The 14,539-nt window shown below is 43.0% G+C and overlaps 2 protein-coding genes across 2 annotated transcripts in view; both read right to left on the bottom strand.

Moving 5' to 3' along the window:
- LOC126345346 (uncharacterized) overlaps positions 1–14,539 on the bottom strand; it is a 997,319-nt gene that overhangs the window by 893,233 nt on the left and 89,547 nt on the right. The window lies entirely within an intron of this gene.
- LOC126347554 (uncharacterized) overlaps positions 3,495–14,539 on the bottom strand; it is a 98,989-nt gene continuing 87,944 nt past the window's right edge. The window contains exon 3 of the mRNA XM_050002287.1: positions 3,495–3,749. Coding sequence (XP_049858244.1) covers positions 3,495–3,749 — 255 coding nt within the window. The remainder of the gene's footprint in view (positions 3,750–14,539) is intronic.

Below are 14,539 nucleotides of genomic sequence, written 5' to 3'. Positions count from 1 at the left end.
AGATGTATTTAAAGCATGATGTGGAACATACAGATATATTGGACGCCTAATATGTAAGCAGGTTCTTGTACTAAAACAAATCAAATCCATTAGCATTCGATACTAGGGGATACGAGGACTTCTCCCTCACAAGGTATTAAAAAGGAAAGTATTTCATATTTTAAGAGATGGTACTATGGACCAAAGCAAGACAAAAATGTCCAGTAAAAATAGGCTGTGAAACGCATAATTTAAGAGCAATGAGCCCTTGTTCATATTCGCTATTCCGAATGACGTCTTTTCTACTGCAAACGCTTTGCTACTACGAACGTAATAGAGAACAAAATTATCAACTCTGGACACATTCCTCTTTTATTGTCCAAAGATAAAGCATGCAGCAAAGATCTGTTAGTGTTGTTGTTGCAAACTGTGTTCAAAGTTATGTGTAATTGCGGTGCACACATTAATGATAATGGAACCAAGGTATGTGTAATCGCCGGCCGGTGTAACCGAGTGGTTCTAGGCGCTTCAGACTGTAACCGCGCTACCGCTACGGTCGCAGGTTCGAATCCTGCCTCGGGCATGGATGTGAGTGGTGTCTTTAGGTTAGTTAGGTTTAAGCAGTTCTAAGTCTTAGGGTACTGATGACCTCAGATGTTAAGTTTCATAGTGCTCAGAGCCATATTTTGTGTTGTAATCAATTTGTGAAATGCTTTAGAGAGTAGTTTTAACTCCGCGCTTAACTGAATAATAGAAGCCTATAATTCCACACGGGAAATGGCAGACATGATCTTCTGTTATGGTGTGGCAAATGGAAGCAACGGTCAAGCCCGCTTCCTGTTGTCCTGGTGTACGCCTGGGTAGAAGCAAGTACTGAAACGAATGGAAGAACATGCTGGAACGAAGTACGTAGAACTGCAGCGTCTATTGGAGTTATTCATCCTCTAGTCTGTGATTTGACCCAATATCAGGCACAGAGTTTCCAAGCCCTTAGATCACAAGATCAGCCTGCAAGAATACAATTCTGCCAAAGGCTGCAGCAAAGAAGTGGTGAAGATCCAGATTTCACAATAAGGATAGTGCTCACAGACGAGGCCAGTTCAGTGCAAGATAGGATTGTCAGTTTTTATAATCATTATGTTAGAAGCTCTGTTGTATCACAATAACAAAAAAATGAGTTCTCATTGCGTTACTCAATAGTTTACAGCATTCTGCAGGTTGTTCCTGCTTCGCGATACACCGCGTCCACACGCCTCCAAGGTCACACCAAATGTAATGACCAAGTTCATGTGGGAGCAGGTTGAGCATGCGCCTGCACCCTGCGACTTCCATGTATTTGATCTTCTAAAAACAAGATCTCAAAGGGAATCGCTTCAGCTCGTACGTCAAAATGAAGGACACAGTGGAGGACTGCCTACTCTCATAGCCATTGGAATATTCTGGGAACAGGGATTCCTTCAGCTCGTGAAACAATGGGATAGTTGTGCCCAGGTCTCTGGTGATTACTTTTGAATGTTGTTGTTGTGGTCTTCAGTCCTGAGACTGGTTTGCTGCAGCTCTCCTTGCTACTCTATCCTGTGCAAGCTGCTTCTGCTCCCAGCACGTACTGCAGCCTACATCCTTCCAAATCTGTTTAGTGTATTCATCTCTCGGTCTCCCTCCACGATTTTTACCCTCCACACTGCCCTCCAATACTAAATTGGTGATCCCTTGATGCCTCAGAACATGTCCTACCAACTGATTCCTTCTTCTAGTCAAGTTGTGCCACAAACTCCTCTTCTCCCCAGTTCTGTTCAATACCTCCTCATTAGTTATATCATCTACCCATATAACCTTCAGCATTCTGCTGTGGCACCACATTTCGCAATCTTCTATTCTCTTCTTGTCCAAACTATTTATCGTCCATGTTTCACTTCCATACATTGCTACATTCCATACAAACACTTTCAGAAACGACTTCCTGACACTTAAATCTATATTCGATGTTTAGAAATTTCTCTTCTTCAGAAACGCTTTCCTTGAAACTGCCAGTCTACATTTTATATCCTCTCTACTTCGACCATCATCAGTTGTTTTGCTCCTCAAAAAGCGAAACTCCTTTACTATTTTAACTGTCTAATTTACTAATCTGATTCCCTCAGCATCACCCGAGTTAAGTCGACTACATTCCATTATTCTCGTTTTGCTTTTGTTTATGTTCATCTTATATCCTCTTTTCAAGACACTGTCCATTCCGTTCAACTGCTCTTCCAAGTCCTTTGCTGTCTGTGACAGAATTACAAAGTCATCGGCGAACCTCATAGTTTTTATTTCTTCTCCAAGGATTTTAATACCTACTCCGAATTTTTCTTTTGTTTCCTTTACTGCTTGCTCAATACACAGATTGAATAACATCGGGGAGAGGCTACAACCCTGTCTCACTCCCTTCCCAACCACTGCTTCCCTTTCATACCCCTCGGCTCTTATAACTGCCATCTGGTTTCTGTACAAATTGTAAGTCGGCTTTCGCTCCCTGCATTTTACCCCTGTCACTTTCAGAATTTGAAAGAGAGTGTTCCAGTCAACATTGTCAAAAGCTTTCTCTAAGTCTAAAATAGGTTTGCCTTTTCTTAATCTAGCTTCTAAGATAAGTCGTAGGGCCAGTATGGCCTCACGTGTTCCAATATTTGTACGGAATCCAAACTGATCTTCCCCGAGGTCGGCTTCTGGCTTCTACCAGTTTTACCATTCGTCTGTAAAGAAATCGCATTAGTATTTTGCACCCGTGACTTACTAAACTTTTGAATAAAGACTTCAATTAGATCCACACTGTTGTTTTGAACTCACTTCATAATATTGGAGTATAAAATTTTCATTATGCAGTCGATTTTGCGCTGATATGGAACTTCCTAGCAGATTAAAACCGGTGGAAGTGCAGCTGTAAAGACAGGTCATGAGCCTTCTTGGGATAGCTCAGTTAATGGAGCACTTGTCCACGAAAGGGAAAAGTCCCAGGTTTGAACCGCGATTCGGAAGCGGAGGAGGAGGTTATTAGTACTTAAGGTCCTGTGGATGACGAAATCGTTAGAGACGGAGCACAAGCGCGGATTAGAGAACGATGGGGAAGGAAATCGGACGTGTCATTTCGAAGGAACCATCCCGGCATTTGGGGTTTATGGAAATCACGGGAAACCTAAATCAGAATGGCCGTAAGCGTGTTTGAACCGTCGTCCTCCCGCATGCGAGTCCATTATGTTAACCACTAAGCTCCTCCGCTCGGTAATAGCGGTCCGCCATTCGGGTTTGATCTTCCAGAAAGTTTAATATAATATTTCTTGTGTAAATTAGTCCCGTAGCTATGACCAGAATAGTGCAGAGTACAAGCACGCAATCAAACAGTTTGCTAGCACTGCGCATTAGCAGCCACACTTGCACTGAGTTCCGCGTGGAGAGCGGAACTCGCGAGCACAGTGTGAGAGAGGGCGCACAGTTTGGTATACGGATGAGGCCGGCAGCGACAAAGAGGTGGAGTGCGGCTAGGAGTAGGAGCAGTCGGTGGCAGGCAGGCAGGCGGCGAGCGCGGCCCGCCATGGCAACCGGAGCCAAGCGAGTGTAGCGGGACCGGTGGGCGGAACTGGTTCAAGGCCGTTCACGGCTGCAGCCCGGCTCTGGCCGTGCTTGCAGCTGCACGCCACGCCACGGCTGGGCTCTCTCCAGGCACAAACGCCCTGCTCCGAAGGGAGAAAGATGCTCTTCCAGGGGTCGCAAGAACCAGGTAATCCCAGCTGCCCCTACAAGGGACAATAACAATAAGTAAAGGCAGAATACATAATAAACTCGAAACATTTTCCGCAATGCGAAAACTGCAGCACGTTCAGAACCTCATCACGAAGTACAGCACTGTAAGCAGAGAACATGCACACTACTGCTGGCCATTAAAGTTGCTGCACCACGAAAATGACGTGCTAAGACGCGAAATTTAACCGACAGGAAGAAGATGCTGTGACCTGCAAATGATTAGCTTTTCATCAGAGCATTCACACAAGGTTGACGCCGGTGGTGACACCTACAACGTGCTGACATGAGAAAAGTTTCCAACCGATTTCTCATACACAAACAGCAGTTGACCGGCGTTGCCTGGTGAAACGTTGTTGTGATGCCTCGTGTAAGGAGGAAAAACGCGTACCATCACGTTTCCGACTTTGATAAAGGTCGGATTGTAGCCTATCGCGTTTGTGGTTTATCGTATCCCGACATTGCTGCTCGCATTGGTCGAGATCCAATGACTGTTAGGAGAATATGGAATCGGTGGGTTCAGCAGGGTAATACGAAACGCCGTGCTGGATCCCAACGGCCTCGTATCACTAGCAGTCGAGATGACAGGCGTCTTATCCGCATGGCTGTAACGGATCGTGCAGCCACGTCTCAATCCCTGAGTCAACAGATGGGGACGTTTGCAAGACAACAACCATCTGCATGGACAGTTCGACGACGTTTGCAGCAGCATGGACTATCAGCTGGGAGACCATGGCTGCGGTTATCCCTGAAGCTGCATCACAGACAGGAGCGCCTGCGATGATGTACTCGACGACGAACACGGGTGCACGAATGGCAAAACGTCATGTTTTCGGATGAATTCAGGTTCTGTTTACAGCATCATGATGTTGGTATTCGTGTTTGCTGACATCGCGGTGCAAGCACATCGGAAGCGTGTATTCGTCATCGCCATACTAGCGTATCACCCGGCGTGATGGTATGGGGTGCCATTGGTTACACGTCTCGGTCACCACTTGCTCGCATTGACGGCACTTTGAACAGTGGACGTTACATTTTAGATGTGTTACGACCCGTGGGTCTACCCTTAATTCGATCCGTGCAAAATCCTACAGTTCAGCAGGATAATGCACGACAGCATGTTGCAGGTCCTGTACGGGCCTCTCTGTAAACAGAAAATGTTCGACTGCTGCCCTGGCCAGCACATTCTCCAGATCTCTCACCAACTGAAAACGTCTGGTCAATGATGGCTGAGCAACTGGCTCATCACTATGTGCCAGTCACTACTCTTGATAAACTGTGGTATCGTGTTGAAGCTGCATGGGCAGTTGTACCTGTACACGTCATCCAAGCTCTGTTTGACTCAATGCCCAGGCGTAACAACGCCGTTATTGCGGCCAGAGGTGGTTGTTCTGGGTACTGATTTCTCAGGCTCTATGCACACCAAACTGCGTGAAAATGTAATCACATGTCAGTTCTAGTATAATATATTTGTCCAATTAATACCCGTTTATCATCTACATTTCTTCTTGGTGTAGTAATTTTAATGGCCAGTAGTGTACTATTGTCTTGAGAGTGGCCAGCAAAGTACTACGTATCGTCTATCAGGGCTTTGTCATAGCTGAAAAGAACATTTATAGTAGGCAACAGGGAAAGTGCGCTGACTAGAAGACAGATCCAGTACAAATTAAATACATTGTTCCAGAAACACGCTGAAATGCGAGGTGGCCTGTTATGATAATATACGAGGGTTGGAACTAGTTATTTACAGCTCGTACAAAATAGATACGTGTTTCAAAGTTTGACTGACCTTCAAAGTAGTCACCAGCGATGTGGAAGTCCTAGGATGCTCTTAGCAGTGCCAGCTGTGTTGACAGTTCGAGTGGCGCGGTCTATTGCCTGACGAACTTGTAGCAGTTCTGAAGCGAATCCCGTGAAGTGTTTCCTTCAGTTTAGAAATCGAGCTGAACTCACGAGGGCTTAAACCATGGGAGTGCAGTAGGTGGTATAGTATTTAGCAGCCCCATCAGTCAAACAAATGAGTAACGGCTTGGACTGTACATGCTTGAGCATTGTCTTGAAAATGATGGTCAGGTCCTACAGAAAGTGTCATCACTTCTGCCTCTATGCTGTCATTTTTGGAACACAACCTACGACCAACTTAAGAGACAGAAGTGATGACACTTTCTGCAGCTCCTGACCATCATTTTGCAGGACAATGCTCAAGCACGTACAGGCAAGCTGTTACTGATTTGTTTGACTGATGGAGCTGCCAAGTACTATACCACCTACTGCACCGCACTAACCTAAGCCCTCGATTTTTGAACTGAAGGAAATATTCACGGCATTCGCTTCAGAACTGCTACAAATTCGTGGGGCAATAGACCGCGTCGCTCGAACTGTCAAAACAACTGGCACTGCTAAGCGTATCCTACGACTTCCACATCGCTGGCAACGGGTTATACACAATCCTGGTGGCTACTTTGAAGGTCAGTAAAACTTTGAAACACGTATCCATTTTTTACGAGCTGTAAATAAATAGTTGCCACTATTAAAGTTCCAACCCCCGTAGAAACGGTTACTCCACCCATAATTTAATCAGATTTGGCATGAAAATGTCTAGTTGCAGATCAAGAAAAAAGAAACAAGTAACATAAACATAAAGAAGTGTTCGAGTAACTCATCCTGTCCCTGTTTAGAGAGAGAGTGTGTGTGTGTGCACTGAGAGTTATGTTAAACTTGTTAGGACCCAAGAGAACTGAGATGATTGCAGATAAGGTATGGTCACCACAAATTACTGATAGCAAAAGCATGCTTAGCTTTAACATGTCTAACGATCGGAATGCTAACGGTTGCATCACAACCGAAATATTCGTGGCTGTGTGACTTATCAAAGCTGCACTAACACCGGCTGCATGGACCATGACTGTTACCAAGTACCAGAAGCGTGAACACAGACATGAAAATGGCCGCTCCAATGAGGATAAAGACCTGCTCCAACCAAGAACTGCGTGTCACTGAGATGGTGAGCTCCTTTCTCAACACTTTTGTTACAGTGGACGAAGCAACGTAACATGCGCCCGCCTGTAGAAAGAGGACCGCGCGGCCAACCTAATTAGGATAACAGCTACAATTTACGTCAGGCAGAGAATCCAGACTGCTCACATGCTGCCGTTACTGGTGTGGCGGTAATTCTAAGAACAACGCGACAGTCTAGTGTCTCTGCACTGTAAAGTAGCAGTGGCATGAATTTCAAAGTAGCGGTTCGACCAGTCTTTGTGCATTTTCGTCATTTTACACAGTGTCGGGAATAACTAATCTGGGGTTTGGCAAATTACTCCGTCCCCATAAGACGACAATTCTCTGACTACGCAAACCTACGGTGGTCTCTAATTTCCGGGGAAAATTCGTATGATACCATTTAGTTAATAACTAATTACCGCGATTTTTGAAACAATAATCATATCAGCCCTTTTGTCAAACGATTCATAACTGTACGGAGAATCCCGATCTGCGAGAGGAAATGTAAATTAATGGCGAACCCAGCTAAATATGCTAAATATATATGGGAGTTGGACATACATCCTTAACTCCTCTCCCCCCTCTCTCTGTCCATCTCTTCCCCCCCTCTCTGATTACCTCCACGTCCTCCTCCTCTTTTCCCCCCCTCTCTATGTCCACCCCTCCTCCTCTGCCTTTTATCCCTGACCTTGAGTCTTGTTAATTGTAATTGGCAACGGCTCCTTGACTGGGAGTTGAAGTAACGCAAACTGGATGGTTAGATCGGTTGGGTTCATTGGTGTACATGGTATGAGAAAGCTCTCCTACTGCTGGTCCTGTAATGAAAATAGCTCTAATGACAGTATTTCGCATAGTTTTAATCTATTAATGGGTAAGATAACAAGTTTTCGTATGATCCACATTCCACAGCAGTGGTCTAATCATAATCCGATAAGCCACAAATACGCAATGAAGGAAACAAAACAGCACATTGTTGTGTATACAATTTTTACTTGAAAACATGTGTAGGAAAAAGGATATATGTGGAAGAAAAAATTTGTCTATGATTTCCACACACTGCTGTCGTATTTGAAACTGACTGCAAACAAAGAAAAGAAAACCGCACATTTTCATAGCACAACATTTTCTGCCTCGCAGTCGTTTTTAACAGGAAACATGTACAGTGTCATTCAAACAATATAAATCTCATATCAGGTTGAATGTTTATTGGTACATCGTGTAAAAATTTAAAGTAAATCGGTTAATAAGTTTTCGAGATTTTTGGTAACAATGCTTCCTCTTTGTGTATTAAATTTATATCTATACATTTTAGATTTTCAAAAAATATGCATGGTGATTCATCTGACCCTACCTATGCGTTTTAGGTAATATGAAAGGCCTCCAAATACCAAGTGCATGATTTTAATAGTCTCTCGCTTGCATTGCGCAAACCTTTAGTCATACAGAAAAAAATGAACAGCGCCTTTTTGGAAGAAGTTTAATGTGGTATAATTATGTATGAAGAAGTTTAATGTGGTTAAATTATGTATTGGGACGTGCTTTTGCTGGAGACCACGAGTTATTCAAGAAAAGTGTACAAAAGTGACTTACAAACGTGTTTTTCTTTAATAACACAAAAACTGTCCCGTCCAGTGAAAACGTACTACATTAAATTTCATACGCAAAGGTCCTGTTCATTTTCTGTAGGAGTAGCACTCTGCACGTAGAAAACGATAGAATATGAAAATCTCGCGCGTGGTTGTTAAAGGCATTGTGGGTTGCATAAGACCCATAGGTAGGAGCAGCTGAATCATCTAGTACAGCCTCAGTCCGTCTGAACGTTCGTTAGGGTATGGTGTAAAAATTTGAAGCAAATCGGTCACATACTTTTCGATAATTTTCGTAACAACGTTACAAAACAACTTGGTTTTATACAGAAGTATATCTTAGTTAATGGCTCTCACTTTGTCAGGAAGTTGTACAGAGCTGCAGTCCTTTCTCCTGCACTCCTTGTGCTATGACAGAGAAAAGTCTCTGCTCTACTAGCATGTGACAGGATAAATTTTTTAACACTTTTAGGAACTGTCGGACGTGCATGTGGAAGATACGGACGCATCGATACCCGTAACGTCCGTCGAGGACGCCTACGGAAGGGAATCCTCCGACATGGCGGGCCGGTCACCTGAAACTCCGTAGTGTGCCAACCATAAGGCCGCCCTGCAGTTGGCTCCCTCTCAGTTATATCTCAGTTATATTCCTCCACTAGGTGCCATTTTCCGACTCTGCCTCTGCGAAGTGACTTATGAACGCCGCTACTGTTTACCTAGACTGGATTGTGGATGCCGTGCTTCCTGTTTTGCAGCGTGAGTGGTGTGATAGTCCCGTTATATGCACGCCACAAACTGTATAACAGTTCTGTATAATGATTTCTCTACACAATCACTGTAAGATTTATTTGGCACTGTACTTAACTCACGAGGTGTGGTTTCTCAGACTTTCGAACTCCTCTCTAAGGCCAGTTGTGTTTGAATGCTTCTATACTCCTCCTACCCTCCTTAAATTGACAAGCCTACGTTGTTTTGCTGTCGGTTGCGTTATCGCCTTCTGTGTTTATTGTTGACCCGTGTTACTGTGGGTGTTGGAGTCTCCTAGACCGCGCCTCATGAACTACGTGTAAGTAGGCTGTTTAGGTTTTCTTATTGGTAACGCCACGTAGCGCTCTGTATGAAAATCACTGGCTGTGCTGTGTGCAGTCTGTGGCTGGTTTGCATTGTTGTCTGCCATTGTAGTGTTGGGCAGCGGCAGCTGGATGTGAACAGCGCGTGGCGTTGCGCAGTTGGAGGTGAGCCGCCAGCAGTGGTGGACGTGGGGAGTGAGATGGCGGAGTTTTGAAATTTGTAAGAATTGGTGTCACGAACTGATTTATATATTATGACTATTAAGGTAAATACATTGTCTGTTCTGTATTAAAATCTTTCATTTGCTAACTATGCCTGTCAGTAGTTAGTGCCTTCAGTAGTTTGAATCTTTTATTTAGCTGGCAGTAGTGGTGCTCGCTGTATTGCAGTAGCTTGAGTAATGAAGATTTTTGTGAGGTAAGTGATTTGTGAAACGTATAGGTTAATGCTAGTCAGGGCCATTCTTTCGTAGGGAATTTTGGAAGTCAGATTGCGTTGCGCTAAAAACTATTGTGTATCAGTTTAAGCACAGTCTTGTATAATTTTTCAAAGGGGACGTCTTACGTACCTGTTTTCCTACAGTACGGTAACGTATTGCTCAAAATGTGTTCCCACGAATGTGTCAGTTTTAACTTTCTCGAGTTCGATAAAATTGTTAGTCGGTCTATGGAGGAAGGTGTCAGTTATGTAGATCAAGAAATAAACGAAAAAAAACGAAGATTTTACATTAGGCAGTGTTGACAGTTCTGCTATCGAATAAGAGTATCACTCAGAGGAAAAACTTCAGGAAAGCTGTGATGGGGATCTGTCTGTTTCTTCAATGAAATACTTAATGTGTCTGTTAAAATCGAATGTGTTTTGAGTGGCGATAAGAAAAATGTAGTTCCCAGCAATGAATGTCTATTTGACAGACTTTCTTTTTGTACCTATCGGGTGGAATTTTTATGCGCCAATTTAAACTGTGAAATTTATTGTTATTTGGAAATTTATTTGCTACAGAGATTGTATAATTTTTCAGAATGTAAAAATGCTGCAGGATTTGTTTAGTACAATAAAATAAACTAGAAGCCTTTAAACAACACTTAAATACCTGTAAAAATAATCGTTATATGACATAAATTAAAAATTTCGAATTATTTTTGCCTTAAATCCCTGTTTAAACATAGGGGTCCCAGATACCCCACCTCATTGTATACGTTACAGAAAAGTCACCTCGAGAGTTAATGGTTAATAACATAAATGCAATACGTGTGCACAGTGAAGTTGTCGTGGATTCGTTTTGAGAAGTAACAGGCAGTTTAACTATTGATGTCGAATGTTACATTTGTGTTCAATAAACGTTTGTTGACCCTTGTGTGAGGATTAAAATAATAATCGCATAGTGTCACCTGGAATAATAAATGTTTCAGTATTGTTGGACGACCGTTCTTTAGCAATATTCCTCTGTTTATGATTATTAAGCCGCTTCTGAGAGGACGAGTCCTGTAGCGAAAGATCAGTAACGTACATTATGCTCTAGAACCAAAAGGGAACAATAAGAAAAGAACAGCAAAAGAAAAGTCCTCCGGTTAAAAAGCGCTTAAGCCATGGATGCAGTCTTTTCTCCTTACTGCGGTATCAATCATAATAATCGCTGCTGACGTTGCTATCGTCAGTGAAGGCGGAGAAAATTTACGGATCCAGTTGAACGGAACGCACAGTCTAACGAGTATAGAATATAGGCTGAGAGTAAACCAAAGAAGGAGAAAACTAATGATGAGTTACGGAAACGAGGTGAGCAATAAATTGTGGACAATGCAGTAAAGTGAAGGAACTCTGTTAACGTGGGAGCAGAATCATGAATGACGTTCGAAGCAAGAAGGATACATGGAGCTGGCTAGAACAGCCGCAGATACAACTCTACTCGTCTAAAACATAAGCTTTAATCTGAGGAAGGAATTTCTGAGGTATGGCACTGTAAGGAACTGAATCGAGCATTGTGGGAAAGCTGGAAACTAAGAGTACCGAATCGCTTGAAACAATTCATTACTGAAGAATACTGAAAAGTAAGTGGACCGATGAAATTAAAATACAAGTTCTCCAGAGAATAGGCAAGAAACGGAATATGCCAAAAACATTAATGGAAGGAAGAACGTAATAAAAGGACATGTGTTAAGACATCAGAGAATAACGTCCATGCTACCATAATGAGTATACATTCAGCGCGGGGAAAAAAAATCTGATTTATTTTCGATGGTGATATGTCGTGCGGTATTGTGGCGGATAAGCCAAACAGTTCTGCGTCGTTTGTAGCGTGACAAACTAAGGAGACATTTTAGAGAATCCTCTGAGTGGTAGAGATATCGAGGAGGCCGATTCCAGTCTGTAAGGTAAAATGTCATAGATATGACTGTGGAACAAAAATAAACATATTAGATAGAGACAGTAAATATATGTAAATCATCTGTACCTAAGAAATAATACAAGTTACTAGAACAATGCCAATTGAAAAAAAATGTGGAAACCAGTCAGGAAACATGAATGGAACAGCCAACAGCAGGCCTTCGCCGTAGCGAGGCAAGCAGAACGGTCCAATAGGACACTTTGCAGGAGATCTGTGGAGGATGGTGGACCTATAGGGTGGCGAGAATAAGGTCACTGGCATCGCAGCACAAACCATTTTAGCAGTTTAGCTGATTAAATTATGTTCGTCGTTAAAGGGAGTGTACGTGTCGTGATTCGTGCGTGAGCGCGGAGGTGCAATTGTATGAACTTCAGAAAACTCATTCCGATTTTATACGCCATACGTAACATGGTCGGCAAGAAAATGAAACACATGCTATGAAACACTTTGAACAGACTCATGACAATTATACGGAGCATATAAGACACTAAGGAACTCAGTGAAAACCGTCTGCTGATGGCTTCGGTCCCTCATCCAGTAGATTTTATCCGTGGTGGATTGTCTAACTGAGTTAATATAGCTGTTGTTTGTATATCGAAAGCTTTTTTGAGCGATTACAAACGGTACTAACGATCCGCTAGCGCATATCCTGACCTGTTATTCGCCTCCAAACACATCCTGAAGCGCCTTTCCAGTACATAGGATAAATCGACATCATAAAATAAGGCGTTCATAGGAATACCGTGTGCAGTAGTTCTTTCCGACGATGGTGCAGCGTCGTCGAGGTTGCCAAGAAGTGAGAAATATCCACCACATTGGGAAGAAACAGACTATTGCCCAGTGAGAGCATCAGTTTATGAGTATTCATGTAGCACACAATAACTGACTTAAAAGCTGAGGGATTCCGGTTTCTATAAAACAGTTCCATTTTAATTAATTCATTTTACTGCTTTGAAGATGTGAGTAACTAAATGAAGTATTTTAACTGTAAACAGACCGCTGGTGTATTTTCTTCCATTTATTGAGTAAGGTTATTATCTATTCGTATGCATGTATGCCGTTCCAGAGTTCTCCAGGTCTGAATATTGTCTTTCGACAGTGAATTCGAGCAGTTCAGAGTGCATGATGTTCCCAAATTACACGCAGTAATTAGTTTTGATCGTCAAATAATTATTTGATTACCAATTCCAGTCACCTGAATGAGTGGTCGAGTTTACGTAGGAAACTCATTGTGAAAGAAGAGGCCTGTAGGAATCAGCTGCTGTGGAGAGGGAGAGTAGACACTGAAAGGTAGGAGAAGACAGAGACGAGGGGGGCATAAAATTCCCACCGGCCGCGGAGCTGGGAGTCGTCCGGCGGAGAAACGAAGCACAAACGTTGAAGGCCTTGTGGTGGCTGAAACTGAGTCATACATGAGCGTTAATACGAATAAACATTTGAACACAAATCATTTACAGAATCGATAGTGTTCGCCACTTAGATCTCCAGACGGACTATAACGACTTAGGCGAGCTAAGTGGCAAGAGTAACGGTATCTCGTAACGGTATTTCGGCTAAATAATAATAAAATTAATAATCTGTGCAGTCAGATAAGCCGTGAAAGAGCAGGCGGGAACAACCATTACATTATTAGACAGAATTTCAGAGGCCAAACACTGTACGGGAAGACAGAGATTGGAATACGTCCAACAAATAATTAAGGACTTTGGGTGTAAGTGCTACTCTGAAATGAAGAGAGTGGTACAGGACAAGAAGTCATAGCAGCCCACATCAAACAGTCAGAAGACTGATAGAAAGAGAGAGAGAAACAGAAACAGAAACAGAAACAGAAAGAGAAAAAGACCTCGTAAGAGGGTGAACACGGCGCGATACAATCATATAAAGTATTTTAACTTTTCTGTCCACGTCACGAACAAGCAGGAGTAAATCGTCCCGTAGACGACGCGCGACGTGTGCAACACTGAATTTGACAGGAATGAAACAGTTAATTGGCCTTTTACTTTTCAATAGAACAATTCGTGCATTATCTTGAAACTACTTGGTGAAATCAAGAAATATCTAAATCTGGATGGTCGGAGAGCATATGCATTCCTCCAGAATGCGAATCGATTCTTCAATCACTGAGAAGAGGAACCCCGTGGAGAAAACGCCTGCAACACCGGTGGACAGATTATTATGAACTGATGCACCAATGACATTTTAACTACGTGCCGAGGTACACGCAAGGGTCTACGAGGCCCTACATTACTCCGGCTGGTGGCCCTACCCAACAGTGACGGGCATTTGCTGTCTACCAGGTGTGTCGTTCTAAATTCTATTCTAGGGTTAGGAATACGCTACGCTTGCATTCAATTACAGTAACGGAGAGACCATTGCACAAAACATCAGAAACCAAACCGGCTACAGTTTGTGAAACTGCCCTATATAATATACTAGTCAGTTTGTTATGCCTGTCGGACACATAACTAGATGAATCAATACGAACTGCAATGATTTCATAAAAGCAGTTGTATGGAGGGAAAAACTGGTTGACTGCGAACGGGTCCAAAAAGTGTTCAAATGTGTGTGAAATCTTATGGGACTTAACTTCTAAGGTCATGAGTCCCTAAGCTTACACACTACTTAACCTAAACTATCCGAAGGACAAACACACACACCCATGCCCGAGGGAGGACTCAAACCTACGCCGGGATCAGCCGCACAGTCCACGACTGCAGCGCCTCAGACCGCTCGGCTAATCCCGCGC

Source organism: Schistocerca gregaria, chromosome 1 (genome assembly GCF_023897955.1).
Source record: "Schistocerca gregaria isolate iqSchGreg1 chromosome 1, iqSchGreg1.2, whole genome shotgun sequence".
Lineage (NCBI taxonomy): Eukaryota > Metazoa > Arthropoda > Insecta > Orthoptera > Acrididae > Schistocerca > Schistocerca gregaria.
The sequence above is the reverse complement of the archived record's forward strand: the minus strand, read 5'-3'. Positions and strand labels throughout refer to the sequence as shown.